The 16,979-nt window shown below is 39.3% G+C and overlaps 2 protein-coding genes across 2 annotated transcripts in view; one reads left to right on the top strand and one right to left on the bottom strand.

Annotated features, from left to right (window-relative positions):
- Window positions 1-2,286, top strand: part of LOC101860613 (peptidase M20 domain-containing protein 2) — a 22,281-nt gene extending 19,995 nt beyond the window's left edge. The window contains exon 6 of the mRNA XM_035972809.1: window positions 2,048-2,286. Coding sequence (XP_035828702.1) covers window positions 2,048-2,286 — 239 coding nt within the window. The remainder of the gene's footprint in view (window positions 1-2,047) is intronic.
- A 14,081-nt stretch (window positions 2,287-16,367) lies between these two features.
- PIN (insulin precursor) overlaps window positions 16,368-16,979 on the bottom strand; it is a gene marked incomplete in the record, with an annotated part of 75,720 nt that continues 75,108 nt past the window's right edge. Inside the window, 1 exon segment of the mRNA NM_001204686.1 lies at window positions 16,368-16,779. Within this exon segment, the coding sequence (NP_001191615.1) occupies window positions 16,555-16,779 (225 nt within the window).

Here is a 16,979-nt window from a genome sequence, read left to right as displayed (position 1 = left end):
ATCATCATCATCATCATCATCATCATCATCATCATCATCATCATCATCATCATCATCATCATCATCATCATCATTATTATTATATTATTAGTACAATAAACATTTTATCACAATTATTATTATTGTTCTTTTGTTGTTGTTCTTATTACTATACCGAGTTGCAAAAGTTCTGCCACACCCATTATATTACGATAATTTTCGGTATAGCGTAAGAATTACAGTACAAGTTAAATGAATGACTTGTGGGACTTATGAGACTTCTTGAGCAAGAGCAGACCAAAGAAATCATAAACCGGAAATAGTACGTGGACAAAGTGTTGGTATTGATTTCTCTCGGTCTGTGTTGAAATCAACGCTTCCTACACACAAAATTTGCTCTGAATCAAGTAGACAATGTGTAAACACACCTAACACACTTTAAACTTCCGTATTTTTTAAGGCTTGGGTACGTTTTTCTCCTGTTTTCAAAATTTTAAAAATAATAAATTAAGAAAATAAAGGGGCTGTGTGTATGATAAATTCTTTAGTTGCGCTTTCTGCTGTTGCAAGACACGTAAATGTTTGCAGAGGAACCACCTAACGCTTGAACAAACGTTTTAACACCACTAAAACTGCCCAAGACAAGATGAGACGTAGCCAACTAAGGGCGACAACTCAACATCAGAATTGGGTAATTGTCAACACCCATGTTCAAAACCTATTCCAACTTAGTGCAGAGACTGCCAGGCACTTCGGACTGTCTTGAAACATCATTATTACACATTTATAAGATCGTAGATTACGTGATTGTCTCCCTATATATGGAGCCATTTTAACTCTATTTCATAGAAGAAATCGCCAAATTTTGGCACAACAACATTGTCGATGAAACTAAAGACGTTGGTAAAGTGTTCTTTTCAGCAATGGTTAAGGTCGAATTGATGGAAGAGAAAAAGTGTTTAAAAGAAGAGAATAGAAATTTCATAAATCCAACGTCCCTCAAGAGACCCGAAGGTGGCTGAAATGTGATGGTAGGGGGTGGAATCTCAGCTTTTTATCTTATACATTTAGTTACTTTTCGAATCAACCTCAGATAACGACATTATTGTGACGAAACTCTTCGTCACGTTGACTGCCCTACATGGCACAGATGATAGAATCTGCTAACAAGACAATGCCCGACCACAAATGGCTACGATCAATGAAAACTTCTTCCAAACTCATCAAATCATTGTTCTGGACTGGCCTGTAAGATCCACAAGCCATAACCAAACAGAACATCTGTAAGATGACTTTGACTGGAGGATTAGAAACAGGCCGCACTTCGTACAAACTGGTCAGGAACTGAAGGTTGCACTTCACAAGGAATGGCAAGGGATTCTTCAGACAACCATAAGGACTTCAATTCAGTTAATGAACAGATGTTTTGTATCAGTAATTCAAGCTGGAATAGGCCACACGTCATACTGAGCAAACTTTGATTTGGATTTTGCAACAGTCCAGTGTGTATAGAATTATCTCCCTTGAATAAGGAAGGACATTTGTCAATTTTTTTATGTCCTGTTGGCAGAAAATGAATAAAGATCGCGTGTACCAAATTTCTCTTCGCTATGTTGAGTAGTAAATGAGTTATTGTACTTTTAAGGTGGGTTTGACAGAACTTTTGCAACTCGGTATATTATTATCATTTTTAATATTACATATATTCGTTTGTCAATGTCTGACGGTGACCAATGCATCCACACAAGAGAATACTCCTCAAGCGAGAAAGGATTATAGGTTAAGATGACTTGTAGCTTTTCTGACATGTCCTTTGAGACCAATTCTAGCAGAGAAAAGTTTGTCCCATTTTGAGCATTCAAAGGTCGCTGCTTGCAGGCTTCTCTCCAGGTTTCAGCATTTTGAATAGTGCAGCTTCGTGAAGCTTTATATAAAAGTGAAGTATTTTTTCACTAAAAGCAAGATATAATATGAACAAGCTTTAAGATATTTCCACTAACGCCATAAGCCAAAAAGAAACAACAACTGACGAGCCCCTGATTCTACCCCGTCGCGACACATTTTTCAGGCACCGTGCAAGCTCACCGCTACGCCGTGGCCATGTCAAAAGCACTGGCGATGTCCGCAATAGACATGCTAAATTCTCCCGAGATGCTGGCCCACGCATGTGCAGAGCTGCGGGAGGAGCTTGTGCGCAACAAAACTGTTCCGTTCATGCCGCCCAGCTTGCAGCAGAGGCAGAACGTCTACAAAATCCGGACAGCAGTGCCAGCAGACACAAACACTGGCTGGTCCACACAACATTGAGGGACACAAGGGAGCCAGTTCAAATCTTTAACGCAGGCCATACACCTACGGGTCGGATGCTGATGTGGGCAGCTCTGTAAGGCACGTCATACGCTTACGAGTCGGATGCTCAAGTATGTGGCTCTGCCATACCAAGGCAGAACGACTTATCTAGCAAAATCGAATTTATTTCATTTTATTCTTTTGTTACGCTAGTCACGAACCTATCTTTCTTGTGACAAAGGCAGGACGACGTATCCACCTCCGGGACAAAGGTTTTCAAACTGGTAAATTTTCGAAAGTGACTAATCTTAATGATACTCGCCAAGGGATTTTCAGGGTTTTTTCAAAATCATGAAATGTGCAGTCACGTCGTGGTTTTTTGAATGACAGACTTCGGGCGGTTCGTTTTAACGGTATGAGCATGAGAGAATTTGCCGCGTACTCTTACATCATTTAGCTCTTGGTTTGAACGATTTGTCTTCGTCAAACAGATTAATTAATTTGGATGCTCAGAGTGTCTTCTGGTCACAAGAAAAATTATTCTCTCAACCCACCGGAGTGGTATAGACTGAAAAGTAGATACTGTAGAAGTTTTTTTTCGATGGCCCCCAAAATCACATAATATATGGCTTGTTGCAAAGATGCAACTCTGGGTAATTACATTTAGGAAGGGGTAAAATACCTGGTTTACAAATCAGCAACTCTTGGCTGCAAGCCTCAAATATTTCATCTGTTGCTGTACTTCTCAGGTACATATTTACACACTCATTTACCCTCTAACTTTCCTGTTACACACATATCAACTCATTTGCACCATAACAGACTGTTCAGTCTTACCAACAAAAAAAAAACAATAACAAAAAAAAAACACCAAAAAAAAACCCACAAGAAAAAACCTGTGAAGGCAGAAAAAGTTCAGTGTGTGATTCTTAATTCCACATTTGTTTACCTTAAATATACGTTTTTCAACTCTATGAAGTTAACGCTTTTCAAGGGGTGAAAAATAGAAAAATAAATTATAAGGTAATTCGGAAAAGGTGTACAACTATAAACAGAACGTCAACAAAGCACTTTTCAATAGGCTGCTGGCAAAGAAGTAAATGGAACAGATCCTTATTTTTAAACAATCCATAGACTGGGATACTATGTCCCAGCAGACAGACAGAATACTAAAGAAAAATTTGCCTCATGCAGGCATCGAAATCACTTTTTCTACGTGCGACGGTGAAACGTCAAACCGTTCCACCACAGACCAACACCAAAACTGAGAAAAGTTACACAATACACCAAAATCTGAAAACAAAAATTATGGCATAAGATCAAGCACTTAGAGTAATTATAGCAAGGTATACATCGATTTGGTGCCCAATAGGGCGAAGCTGAGGAAGTGGAGAGAACCTGTCAAAAGGCCACTTTGTTTTATGAAGTCTGGATAATTATCATAGCTGGTTGCATCAGAATCATCAGATTCGGCAGAGGACTGATGCTGAATAGGTGGCTCATAACTTTCGTCATCATCATTGTGTCATCCGTTACATCCTGGACACGTAGATATTTCTTCGACATTGTGTTCTCTTCAAATCTTCTTCAATAACGAAACTGAGGCGGCAGTGACGGACTCTGCAGAATGAAAAGAAGCCAAAACGAGAAGGATTGCTTCCATTTCTACTGACTTAGAATACTTGCAGTAAACAAGTGATTTTTACGTATATATCCTTAATATTAATCTTTTATTGCGTGGAAATAGGCACGAGTAAGTGAAAGTGAAAGAAGTGTCCCAAATCCGATAGCCGTTGCTTCACCTCTTTAATATTACGTGTTAGGTGTAAAGTGTAGCTATACAGTAGCATCGTTCAAAACCCTTCTTACGTACAGCCCCGAGAGCCGATTAACCATCTCCTATAGTCGTATACATATATCTCTCTACATCAATACTGGTATCTTTCCTCTACATCACACGGTATCTTGATCCTTCGCTAGGTCTATCCGTAGCTGAATTGACAGTAGCATACTGGGAGTGATTGCAATATCTTCATCTTGACTACTGAAAAAAAATGTAATGCCAAACTCCCACAGTTGCACTTTTGCGACATTGACTTTTATACTCACGGAAAGTGAATAGTTCAGCAGCAAAACATCAAATATTTACACAAACTCAATTCAGAGAGTCTTGAAGTACATGCAAACATTAGTAACTATTGTATTTTCTAACTAGATATGTTTGATTATAGTTTGATATTTACATTCTTGGGGACCCTATGCCGTCAGCCATTTAGGAAAGTCAAGCAACAAGTGAATTCAAAAGTGGCGTCGCCTGTTGTTCACCACTCAAAGAAATACAAAAGATGGATACCGTAATTTAGAATGTTGTCTATTTGTAAGGTAGTGTTATTTGCTTTTTCTTTTCAGTCCGAAAGTTCGGTTGCAAATTTACAGCATGTGCATTCCAAGGTATACAAAAATGACATCGACATAATATTCATAATAATATTATGGAGAAGAAATTGTTATTATCAGTGCTCTTGCTGTACATTCGTGTTTAGCGTCAAATTGAAGGTATTTAATTTAATGTGATTCGTTTGGTTGTGAAATTAAAATTAATGTATCAAGAAAAATAAACATATGTCTGGTACCGACTATCTCCTTGTTCAAGCCACTGGTTTTCTCAAACGCTATTGATTTTTTTTTTAACAAGCCGATAGTTTATTCCTCCTGTAAGTGTATGGCCTGCGTAACATGTTGTTTACCATCAGTTTTCTGAGAGATCGAGCCTGGAATTCCTAAATAAAAAATAATGTTTTCGAGGTCTTTCCCTGGTCCATTGGACTGCAACATTTTGTTTACATAAATAATGACATCCTGAATATAAACAAAATATGTTCTGAACCAACTCTCTCGATCCAATAAAGTAACAATGATGAGGGAACACAATCCTGACTAATAAAGGCTTGTTTTGTTAGTTGGTTGGCTCGTTACTGTTGTTGTTGTCATTGTTGTTGTTGTTGTTGTTGTTGTTGTTCTTTTTTGTTTTGTTTTCTTTTATTAACTTGTTTGAGTTTTTAAAAAGCATTATTTGAATCGGCCTCTCTGTGACTAATACCACAGTTTTGTTTATCCAAGGGGTACTAACGAAGGATGTTGCACGTAAAAGATTTCATAATTGGTCACTTTTAAGCACGGGGGGGGGGGGGGGGGGGGTCTGTTCCGAAAGATGCTGTTTTGAGAAAATCGAAGGTACAGTTTTTAGACCTTTGTTTAGTTTCTTTAAAAGACAAAGGAGAGTTTTCTCTATAACCAAACAAATATACACACCAATGAAACCAAACGTCTCCGATAGGTAGGACAATGCCCACTTTTGGCGTTGATTTAAGATATCTGGAAACCCCCAAAATCTGGCTTAGCCCGTATGTCCTGCCTTAAAATAAAGTTAAAAGCGACCAAGTGTGAGTTCGATTTTCGTGAGGAGGAGCCCAGTTGGTATGATGCTGGACCACAGAGCGGATGGCCTGGTCGAATCCTAAACTGGGTGCTCTTAAATTCGAGTCGCTTGGTGGAATTTTCAAGTCTGTCCACCCCATTCAGGTCGGAGTAGGCCGTTAAATTCGATAGTACCTGTGGGTAGCTGGAGGGTGCCATTGGCAGGTCCTATTTCTTACCTTTCCTTTTTCTTGTTTCTGTCTGTGTGTCTTGCTTTATCCATGCACTAACTGAACGTTATTGCGTTGCATGATATGCTTTTTTTCTCTGCCAGTTGAGTGGTTCTGCCTCCTAAATAACCTGGTAATGTTGAGAAGAACGTAAAACCCATATAGATTTTCTCACTTTTCACTGTGTGCAGAAGTTATTTTAATCGAGTAACCACGTCTGTTTACTGGGATGCTGTTTCGCTCTCAGCCCAGGTTAAAGTAGCCTACCCCTTAAAATGACCCGAATTGTGCAAATGGGGGCGTAAAACATTCACAAAATATTACAGTTAGAGAATAATGTAACAAGACGTTGTGACGCAATTCAACATATTCTTTGCTTCATTTAAACTATAAACAATATTCTCAAAAAGAGAAAGAGTTCAGTATTAGATGACATTATGTTGTGGACTTTAAAATTTTTGACAGAGTCGCAAGGTTAGAAATAGGTATAATAGCTTCACCAATTGAAATGAATTCTTCGCTTCCTTAGGTTCAATGTGTGGTGGTTCAACTGGTATGCCGCAGGCTACTTCCTACCCTCCCTCTTTTTTTTGTCCTTCTCCTTTTTCTTCCCTTGCTCTAAAATTCTGTCCTCGAGTCAATGTATTGTTATACCCGTAATACAGCAAAACTGTGTATATTTCATTCCATTCAACAGGAGAACGTTACAATAAATAGTTTGCAACTGTCAGCACACAGAACAGAAGGGGAGCCTTCAAAGAGAGATTCGCTTCTTGGATTCGAACTTGAACCACTCGCTCGAATTTGACTTCTCGTGCCTACCACCGATACAAGCGGACCTTCCGTCCGATACGCAGACTTGAAATTGTTCAAACCATCTTCCTCGTTTTAGCTTTTCAGCACTTGGACGTTGCTGAACTGACCTTTTTGCAATAAAACACCCGGTCTCTAATCATTCTGCCCCCCCCCCCCCCCCGAGTGTTTAAAGCCTGATCCAAACCAGGAAAGAGAAAATAGCCGAGTCTCAGCTCAAGAGAAACCCAGCAACACAATAACGGCTACTTGTGACGTCGGTGGTCTATTTGTTAGGCTGTTGGGTTCACAACCGAGAACTTGCGGGTTCAAACTCGGAATTGTATCGGGGGAAAATGTAGGTGGTGAAAAATATTGTCTGTTAGTTTATGGGCGCTATTTCGCTGCTTGCACGGTATGCTTTCCAGGAAGCAGAGAATGTGTTCTAAAGTCTTATGGGGTAATAATAGCTATAAAGCGAATACTATTATTATTACTATGCTGCTGAGCATATATATGCACTATATAGGCCAACACTCAGTTATTATCATAGTTTCGTGCATAGAAAGATTTAGACGTCACAAACCAAACCACTTTTGAAATACAGGGGAAGTAAAGCACCGCAGTGCCCTCCAGTCACCCACAAGTTATTTAGAGCTTCAGAAAACCATCACGTACGAACAATAATATATTCTTTTTCTTGACGGTGATTTGTAGTTTTTTTTCCTTTGTATATGAGATTAACAATATTAAGCCAGTTTACTGCTTTCTTTGGAAACATAACCTTGTAATCTGTTTTCCTTCCGTTTAAAAATAAACATGTTTTGCTCCTTGATTTGATTAATTTCCGAAAGACACAAAGTGTTTCTCTTCATCTTTTCCTTTTTGGGTATTGCTCAATAGTATTCGTGTGTCTTCGAGATGAAATAAGGCACTCATCAAGATAATTAAATTAAAGAAACGGATATTTTCCCGCTACCTCGGTAATTTGAATACCTTTTTTTAATCATCACTTTTTGTGTCCATTCAAAAACACATTTCTGCGTGGGGTTTTCTGAAAAACGTTGACCAGAGGCACCCACGATGTAAATTAAGTTTCTAATTACACTCAAGCAGGAAGTCATCAAATTTTGGCGTCCATTATTTTGCTGGTTTTACTCCTTTTTTTCATCGAAAGCAAGACAAATAATAATGAATAAAATCGCAAATTTCAAACGCCCAAAAATTGAGGAGCGTCTGATTCCACCGTGTCGGGACACTCTTTGTTTGTTTGCCTTTCTGATCTATTGTCCCACATGATGGCAATATCCAAAGACTCATTTGTGAGACAGTGTGGTGAAATCAGGTGATTGTCAAAATAATGTGAACAAGGAAACCATCATTTTTCTTGCCGTTGGGCTAAATTTTTCGAACGTTCTTTTTTGGCTCAACACCGTCTATGTTCATCTAAGAACACATTTTTATGCGGATTTTTATTGAAAAACGCTGTTAACAGGCATACAAAATATAAATTAGCAGTTTCCAAGAACACTCAAGCTTTGGAAATCACAAAATATTGGTGGGCATTTTCTCGTTTATTTTTTCTTTGATATTAGGGAGCACGCAACTCCTTCCTTCACAAGCAGCTTGACTTCAATTCAAGATAGATACGTATTCTTTCGTTAAATTCAGAACAAATGAGCAAGCTTTAATATGATACAATAACTTCATATGTCCAAAAATTGATGAGCACCTGATTCCTCTGCGTCACGACACATTTTTAGATCTTGATTTGGAGAGAGTAGCTCGATGGCGATCGGGCGCCACCTGCTGCTCATGGCGATCAATTTGAGCGAGGAGGTTTAGAGGTGGATCATGACCTCCTTTAACATTGAATTACTAGTCAAGCTTTTGTTGAGAATTTACAGCAGCAGTGAAATAATCCCGTAACAAGGAGTAATTAATTATTTAGAATTAAAAGTAGGAATTGTTTGAATTCGGTGGATTGCCCGTTTTAATAACAAATAAATAAACAAACAAATACAACAAATAAACACAAACAGGACACAAATACAAAAAAGAACAAAATATTCTTTAATTATAAATTTCCCATTAAAAAAAGAAACTGAATTTACAAAAAAACATAATTCAGAAGCTAACGACGTCCGATGGGGGAAAAATTTAATAAATGAAGAAATCAACAAAAATCAACGAAAGAAATAAAAACACATGGCTATGTGGGTATTTCAATATAGGTATCATGGCATATATTCACTCCACCAATAACCCACACGGAATAGCTAGCTATTATGTCGTCTTTCTTCCTGTGAACTAACAACATTGTGTGGCAATTATTCAAGAAGATTAATTAACGAGACTCTACGCCAAGACCTGTGTTCGTTTGCCCATTTCTTTCAGCTTTCATATGACTAAAAACAAACATCTTTTACCACACTTTTCCAGTACTCTTAGCTGTAACATTATTATAAACAAGTGCCATGTGTCAAGAAGTCTTTAACGTATCCACTTTGCTGTTCAGCCAATAATGATATTGCCATTGACTTGAATTACGATACCAATGACTCTGCATTGTAAGGGCCGCCGCCTTTTTGCTCTTCATAAGATAATTCGCTGCGAAGAGTGTGTATCATGGGCGCCCATAAGATGGGCATAACTTCAATCTTACCAAGGTCAAATGCGTGCGCACCATCCACCCTCTCCCTTCATTTGGCTCCAAACTGTTTTATTTTGGTAAGTGTTTTACGGCGCTTGCAATTGCTTTAACTTTAAGGCAGGTCATATGAGCGCGCGGGACACATTAAACATTTTCAGATTTTGGTAGGAATTGATTTTGAATTTTTCCCGAGTGGCGGCCGAATCGTACTCTTATGGATTTTAGACCACCAAGGGATCTTTCACGTGTACTGCTTGCACACGGGATCTCCGAGAGTTTTAGCTCTTATCCGAGAATGCTAGGTGTTCGATCTTCCCTACCCTTAGATCAGGAACGTGCCTGAAAGGCAACAGTAGGAAGGAGCCAAGGAGAAGCAGTAGAAAAGCTACAGAAAGAGTCAGGAGTCCAGAGGAGGGGGCAGAGGGGGGGGGGGAATAGCAAAAAGTTGGAGAGAAAGCAGACGACAGAATAGGGAAAGGAGGTGAAAGGGGGAAAAGTAGGGAAGAAAATTTTCCTTTGCTGTCAGGTTCCGAGCCCCGGACCTATTGAAAGAGAGGCAAACGCAGTAACCTCTAGACCACGAGAACTTCCGGTCTAGGTTACATGAGAAATGAGAGAACAAGACTGTGATCTATATTCTTAACTGACAGATGCTTTCGTGTAGCAGCTCTACCTATGTCTGTTATATGTGTAACGTAGCACTGCTCTGTTTCAACCCTGACTTCTTGTCTCCAAGGGGCTAATCCCCCCCCCCCCCAAACCAAGGCAGTGCTACTGACTGAAGTTGTCTTTAGGCCATTCCTGAAGGGGGGATATTAACTTGTTTTTATGCACAGTAGAATCGTAAATTGTCTGATTTATCAATGTCATGCTCCTACTGGGCAGGATCAACATATGATAAGGAGAACTGCTTTTTTTTCTTTCCTCATCCTTATTATCGTCATTTTTCCTCTTCTTCTTTTGTATGTGTTGTCACTCTCTTGTGAACTGCTATTTCCGGGGTGCCTTGATAGTCGAAGCAGACTTTGTGCTGTTGAGGCTAGAGAGGGGAGCAGACTAAGCTTGAATCCCCGTTTGGACTTCTCTGTTGACCCCTTGGCGCTCATGTGACCTTATGCAGCTGCGAGCGCCGTAAAACGTTACTAAAATAAACAAGTGGTTAGTTAAAGATGTTTTCCGCCCCGTTCGTAACTGTTTATCTCACTTAGCCCGCAGGCTACTTTGATCTTGCGTTCTTGGACCAATCCTTTGGGCAGTGGGTAGTGCGTATTACATTTTCAAACAAGACGAGTGTGACTTTATGTGGGAAGCTTTTTTGGGGGGTGGGGGGGGGGACGTCTCCCCCTCTATTACCAGCTAAATTCTAAAAAGTTAACAACTTTTGTAAGTTCATTTTTAAGGGCAGAATCTGTCTGACATCTTCCTCCACAACAATGATGAGGGTATTCTGAATATTTTAAAAATTATAATATAATGGATACAACTGAATCAGACAGATGGAGTCTAATATCACAATTTACGACATAGGATAGTTCACTCCTCTCTTTGAATAACCGAAAAAGCCTCCTCAAATCTGTCGGTTGCCTCACCTTAGAAAACACACGGACTTGTCGATTAGCTTACTACAAGGGTATAATATAAATATATGTTAGTCAGCGTAATATTGTTATCACGCTTATCGCAGTTTAATACAAACATTTTAATACATGTACTGAGTTTTATTTTGAATTTATAAATGGAACAGTAAGTTGTATACCTAAAAGTAATAGCATTATTTATAGCAAGCGTATTAGAGCTCGATTTATCGACGCCTCTGCCCACTGCTTCTTCATATCGGTAGAGTCACAAGGGAAAACAGTGTGACGGAGGAATTGAAGTATTAATCTCATTCAACCGTAGTTGGTCAAAAAATGTCTAGAATTTGCACCTGCCGGGCAGATAGATCTAGTCTATTGTTTAGTAAGCTCCAAGAGTTTTATGGTTTTGTGGAGACTTGTGAGCACAAAGTGTCTGCAATCGTGTATTTTCTAAAACGTTGCTAAGACTACTGTGAAGAAAGACGAGGGAACTTAAGACCTTCCACTGCAAATTGTTGGCTTTTGTCATAATTCACCTTCACGGGGCAAGGGCAAACATTTTCGATGTTTAGCTAACTTAAATGGGCGTGAGAGGCCATAATGCCTTTGTTGAAAAGATCTCAGCTAAACGAAACGCTGATAGAATCTAACAGTAAGAATTTACAACAATAAAATTGTATTTAAAACTAACAGATGGGTTACTTTACTTCCCGAGAAACATAAGGAAGCTCTGAAAACAGTGATACTGATAGACGAGCACCCTCAGATTTAAGTTGGATTGGAACGATTTTTTTTCAGCCGAGTGAACGATTTTGCTGTATGGGATCTTTGATGGCGTTCAGTATTAATAAAGTTAATAATATCGTATAATTAAACACTTACTGGACATAGAAGTAAAAAAAACCAACCCATTACAACATGTTATGAGCGTTAAAGGAATCTGTGACTGAAAGGGATAAAAAAGTTTTACACCTCCCACAGACACAATTTATATCACATTAGGCCTATTTGTATTTAGGGGGGCTCTTTCGATTAGTGCTGGGCGGCTAGGTTCCCGGTTAGTGAAAGCAAGGAATCGTAGGAATCGACTCCGATCCCAATTACTTACTTTCTAAAGATGTGATTTCTTCCCGTGGTTACCTGGTTGGCTCCGAACATCTTCAGGATTTAGGATAACCTTGATCTCGGAACACTCCGAAGCATCAACTTTTATCTTTCAAAGATAAATTCTTTTTAAAAAAAAGATTTTAATGACTTAAGTAACTGGTAACCGTTGGATTTCGTGAAAGTGAACTTTTCTTCCGTTGCATTAGTCGTGGGAATCGGTTCCGGAATTGATTCTTCGCCCAGCTCTACTTTCGATGCTGCCTATCATGATTGATAACGTGGGCTGAGTGGGATACAGCTTCCCAACGGACAGACGGAGATACTTGTGGTATGAAACAATTACAAAATGTTCCCTCGCCGGAATCGAACTCTCGTCTTTCGCGTGCAACCTTTGTTCCTCAGAGGCCCATCTTCGTGACCTACATTCACTCGTACGTAGTTATGAATAGGGCAATGTCATATATATCGTCTGGAGGTATTTATTTCTCATATTGCTGCTTCCGAGGTTCGTCAAATATACCTATTGATTTGAGTTTTCTTCGATCAAAATAAAGCGTCACTCTTCGAGAGAGAAAGAAAGGTATGCCTGAACTTCAACGAGTGGTTTGTGTGTACATGTGTGCAGGTGTTTATGGTAGTGAGCAAGTGTGTTTGAGAAAGGGTCTTTTTGTAAATATATGCGAGATACCGGGAAATCATAAAGTATTATTATCTAGAGGGAGAAGAGAGGAAACCAGAGGGAAGAGGGAGGGGGAGGTGAGGAGAGAGAGAGAGAGAGAGAGAGAGAGAGAGAGAGAGAGAGAGAGAGAGAGAGAGAGAGAGAGGGGGGGTGGGGGTGGGTGGGAGGAGAGAGACCACAGAAAGAAAGGGGGTGGACATAATAAAACAGGAACTGAACGGCCAAAAATGTAGCGATACTAGAAACAACAGAAATAAAGAAAAGGTAGACAGATAAGCAAATAGACAAATCGAAGGAAGAACGACATCACCTAGGAGAGGTCAAACTACTGTAGGGTCATAGAAAAAAGACAACGATACATCCCAAAACTCTGAATAAAGAAAAATTTCAATTGCTCGGTGACTTTTTTTTCCACCACATTTTAATGTTCGTCAGATCATACCAACTATGAAGCTAACAATGTGATGGCCAGATAAACATGAATGACCAGCGACTTCTGTAACCAAAAAACGTAAAGGACAATTCTGCGAAGTGCAAGATATTGTGTTGTGGTCTTCGGTGGCAGAACTTAACAAGGGAAACAATGTTGAACTATGCATCATTTTGTAACTTGCGTTATGAATGCTGTCAGTGATGACGCGGTATTGCAGTGTATTTATTCAGTTCATTATGATTAGAGACAAATTAATTAACATTTAGAGAATGAACGGAAAACAGAACCCTGTAAAGGCAAAAAACACATAAACGACAAATGACACAGGGTGTTCTAGATGGACATTTGAAATGATAATGTGTGTGCTGTGAATACACGCGAACACATCTTAGCTTGGAAAAGTAATAGAATGTTTTACGCCGCTATCGACACGACTTATATCATTTTGGAAGCGGGATCTCACATTCTGGAGTTAAGAGAACACCACTTGGAAACAAATTAAAAATAATAAGAATACCGTTGGACATATTCACTTTTGGGATGTGGGAATATGTGGGAAAATTCTTTGGGGGGGGGGGGGGGGGGGGGGGGGAGGACTTTTGGCAATTCGCTTAAAATTATTTTTTTTTAGATACTTCAAACATTACATCGAAACAAAAAAGTATCAAGCGAAACTGGAAGGTCGTCTCTCTTCCAAAGAGCAACCTTCTACCCACGACACAATTCCTTCTGGAGAAAACATTTATTTTACGAGAGCCCCCCCCCCCTCCCTCACCCGTTCTCTCTCATCCTCCCATAAAATCCTTGTGTTATTATTATGCCACGAAATCTCAATGTAGCCAGGACGAGAACTGTTCAAGCTACTGTAGCTAGCTATTGTAGGTAGCATTTTAGAAAGAAAAAAGTAGACCAAAGAGTAAAAATGCAACGGGGTTAGATTAGAGAAAAGGTCTGTTTTTAGCTTAGAGGGTGTTTGTCAAAATATTCTAGTTAAAGGCAGTAGCGACTGTTTGAGATCAGATTCGTCCATCTCCCCCCACCCTCCTTCCGCCCTGGCCCTTTTCCTTTTTCTGTGGACTAACGCGAAAAATGGAATACGAATTGAATAAGGGAGGAAGGTAAAGATGTAACTTAAGTTACTGTAAACGTTTCGTCTCCATGTCAGCACAACTTAGATCATTTTCTGTGCCCGTCACAGCATCCCATCAGATACACTGAAGTACTCATTAAAATAACTTTCCCACACTGGAATCGAACTAACGTCCTCTGCACGCCAGCGGGAGGAGTATAATCTCATTCCCACTGAACAACAAATATACGTAAATTTTGACCTTTTGTTGTGAAGTATGAAAGCGAATGTTTTAATTGTGAAAGTCCCAGCCCCAAGTGAAAGGTAAAGGATCTACGGTAAGGTAATAGAATGACATAATAGATAATGACTTTATTACAATGTCATGCACGGCATTTGTTTCATGTACTCTTTCTTCATTCACGCCTCTCACAAAGAAGATAACAACTCGTACAAAATTTCGAAGTGGGAAAAGTCTCTCTTTTCTATGAAAATAATTCCGAGGACAGATTTTCTCGTTTCTCTAACATTCTTTGAACACAATACTTAATTATTTTGAGCGTAGTTAATTACAAACGTGTGCACGGTTCGTCTATGACAGAGACAAAGTGACAAACAGAAAGGGAAAGAGCGAGAGAAAGAGAGAGAGAGAGAGAGAGAGAGAGAGAGAGAGAGAGAGAGAGAGAGAGAGAGAAAAAGAGAGAGCGTATCAACGATTTTTATGATGCAGAAGTAGATTCAACTCACTTGTGCTGTTTTAATACCGCCAACATGTTAATGGGCTGTTAAATGTGCCATTTCAATTCAAAAAGTCCTTTTTAAAACATTTATATTTGTTTATGATAGGCGAGTATGAGATGCAAGTATCAAATTCAGAAACAAATCTAGAGCCCTTTTTTTGTTGTCATGGTCATAACATTTTTCGGTCATCATTTTAAAAAAAAGAGTAAACTTGCGGTTTGCTTAGACCCTGCCCGTTAAAAGACGGAAAAGTTTGATTTAAAATACCCTCCCCACACTGGAATCGAACTCACGTCTTCTGTCTGCTGTTGCAAAATGCTACACCACGGTTAGTTTTCTCTGTGCTTGAGTCGAACTGACTCTCTGTGAGTAGCGAGCGTTCTTTTTAAGACCCTGACCTCAATAAATGAAATAGTACAAAACACCTGAGCTCGATTTAAAAACAATAAATGGATTGAGATTCTTTCTCTCTACAGCAAAGAAGACACAACAAACGTGCGGAAAATAAACAGTAAACCAATAAACCAAGCTTTCAGACACTGGTATAACGTATGGGAACAGGAGCACTTGAAAGAGTTCTGACGTCAACAACAAAAGATGGCGCCCTCTCTAAACAGTCCCGTCATCCTATATCGTTTCGTGTGGTTTCAGAAAAAAAGCAATTAATTAAAGGCTCAAAGGAAAAAAATCAAAATATCGCAAGACTGAGTTTTGGATAATACATGTATTAACTTTTAAAAATTAAATTAGCAGGGGCACCCTGCTGTGAAATATAGTATCAGTAAAACCTTTTGCATGTCATTATCTTTTTACCCTTGTATACTCCGTCATATCAAGTTAACCCCTGTCTGAATACTACAAAAGAAAGAAATATCGTCGCTGTCGCAAGCAATCTAGGTCTACTTAAGTCTATTTCAAACACCCTCCCAAAACTTTACCAAAGATACCGCTTTCAACATTACCAAAGTACAGTTTAATGCTATGGTCAAGGCTTACACTTACAACAATTTTCTTGATCTTCATGATTCCTAATAGAAATAACACAACGAAAACTTGCAGTTTTTTCTCTGGTGTAAAAAGTACCCCCAAAACGGACGTAAGTGAAATGCTTGCGACACCAATGATATGAAAATAACATGTCCTACATAAACATCACGAGTTTTTAGGTTAAACCCTTCAAGAGCTGTCTTTTTCAAGGGTCATTGTATAAATCTTATGACGGAATCTTGACAACAATCTTACGTATTGTTGATAATTACAAACAAACATCATCTGATATATGTCATGACAGCATTTAGAAAAGTAATTCTGAGGACCTACTTATTTCTTCTGCTATGAGTGTGCGACTACAAAAAAGATACATTGCCCCCCCCCCCCTTCCTTCAAATTAAAGATAATGCTATCAATAATGCCTTCAGCTTCTTAGGGGACCTTCTATTCCTGCGGGTATCGCTGGTATGAAATAAATCTGGAAACTTTAGTCAAACACGTGGAAAAAACTCGCTAAATCTGACACCACGTGGACTCCTCCTATATAATAATAATCACCAAATTAAAAATTTTAAAAGCATTTACGCCCTCAACATGTCTAACTAAAGTTGTCCTCCAACTGCGCATGTCCACTGTTGCTCCTTCCGGTTCTGGATATTCTGGAGAAGAAATGGTCTGGCAGACGGCAGTACTGAGCCAGCTCAAATATCCGACACTGGTTGAAGCAACATTCGCATGTGATGGAGCCTGAGGCCTCTCTCTTGGTCAAGTAGGAGAAAGCTTCTTTCTTATTGAGCAGGATCCCTCGTAACTTGTCGTTCACATCTGTTGGGGAAGACAGAGGAGCAACGAATGATAAACCAACTAGTTAAGGAGGTGGAGTAGGAGGAGGTCGAGGACAAGGAGGAAGAGGAGTAGGAAGAAGAGGAGGAGAAATAGGAAGAAGAGGAGGAGTAGGAAAAGGAGTAGAAAGAAGAAGAAGAAGAAGAAGAAGAAGAAGAAGAAGAAGAAGAAGAAGAAGAA

Source organism: Aplysia californica, unplaced genomic scaffold (genome assembly GCF_000002075.1).
Source record: "Aplysia californica isolate F4 #8 unplaced genomic scaffold, AplCal3.0 scaffold00858, whole genome shotgun sequence".
Taxonomy (NCBI): Eukaryota; Metazoa; Mollusca; class Gastropoda; order Aplysiida; family Aplysiidae; genus Aplysia; species Aplysia californica.
This window is presented reverse-complemented; position numbering and strand designations above follow the sequence as displayed.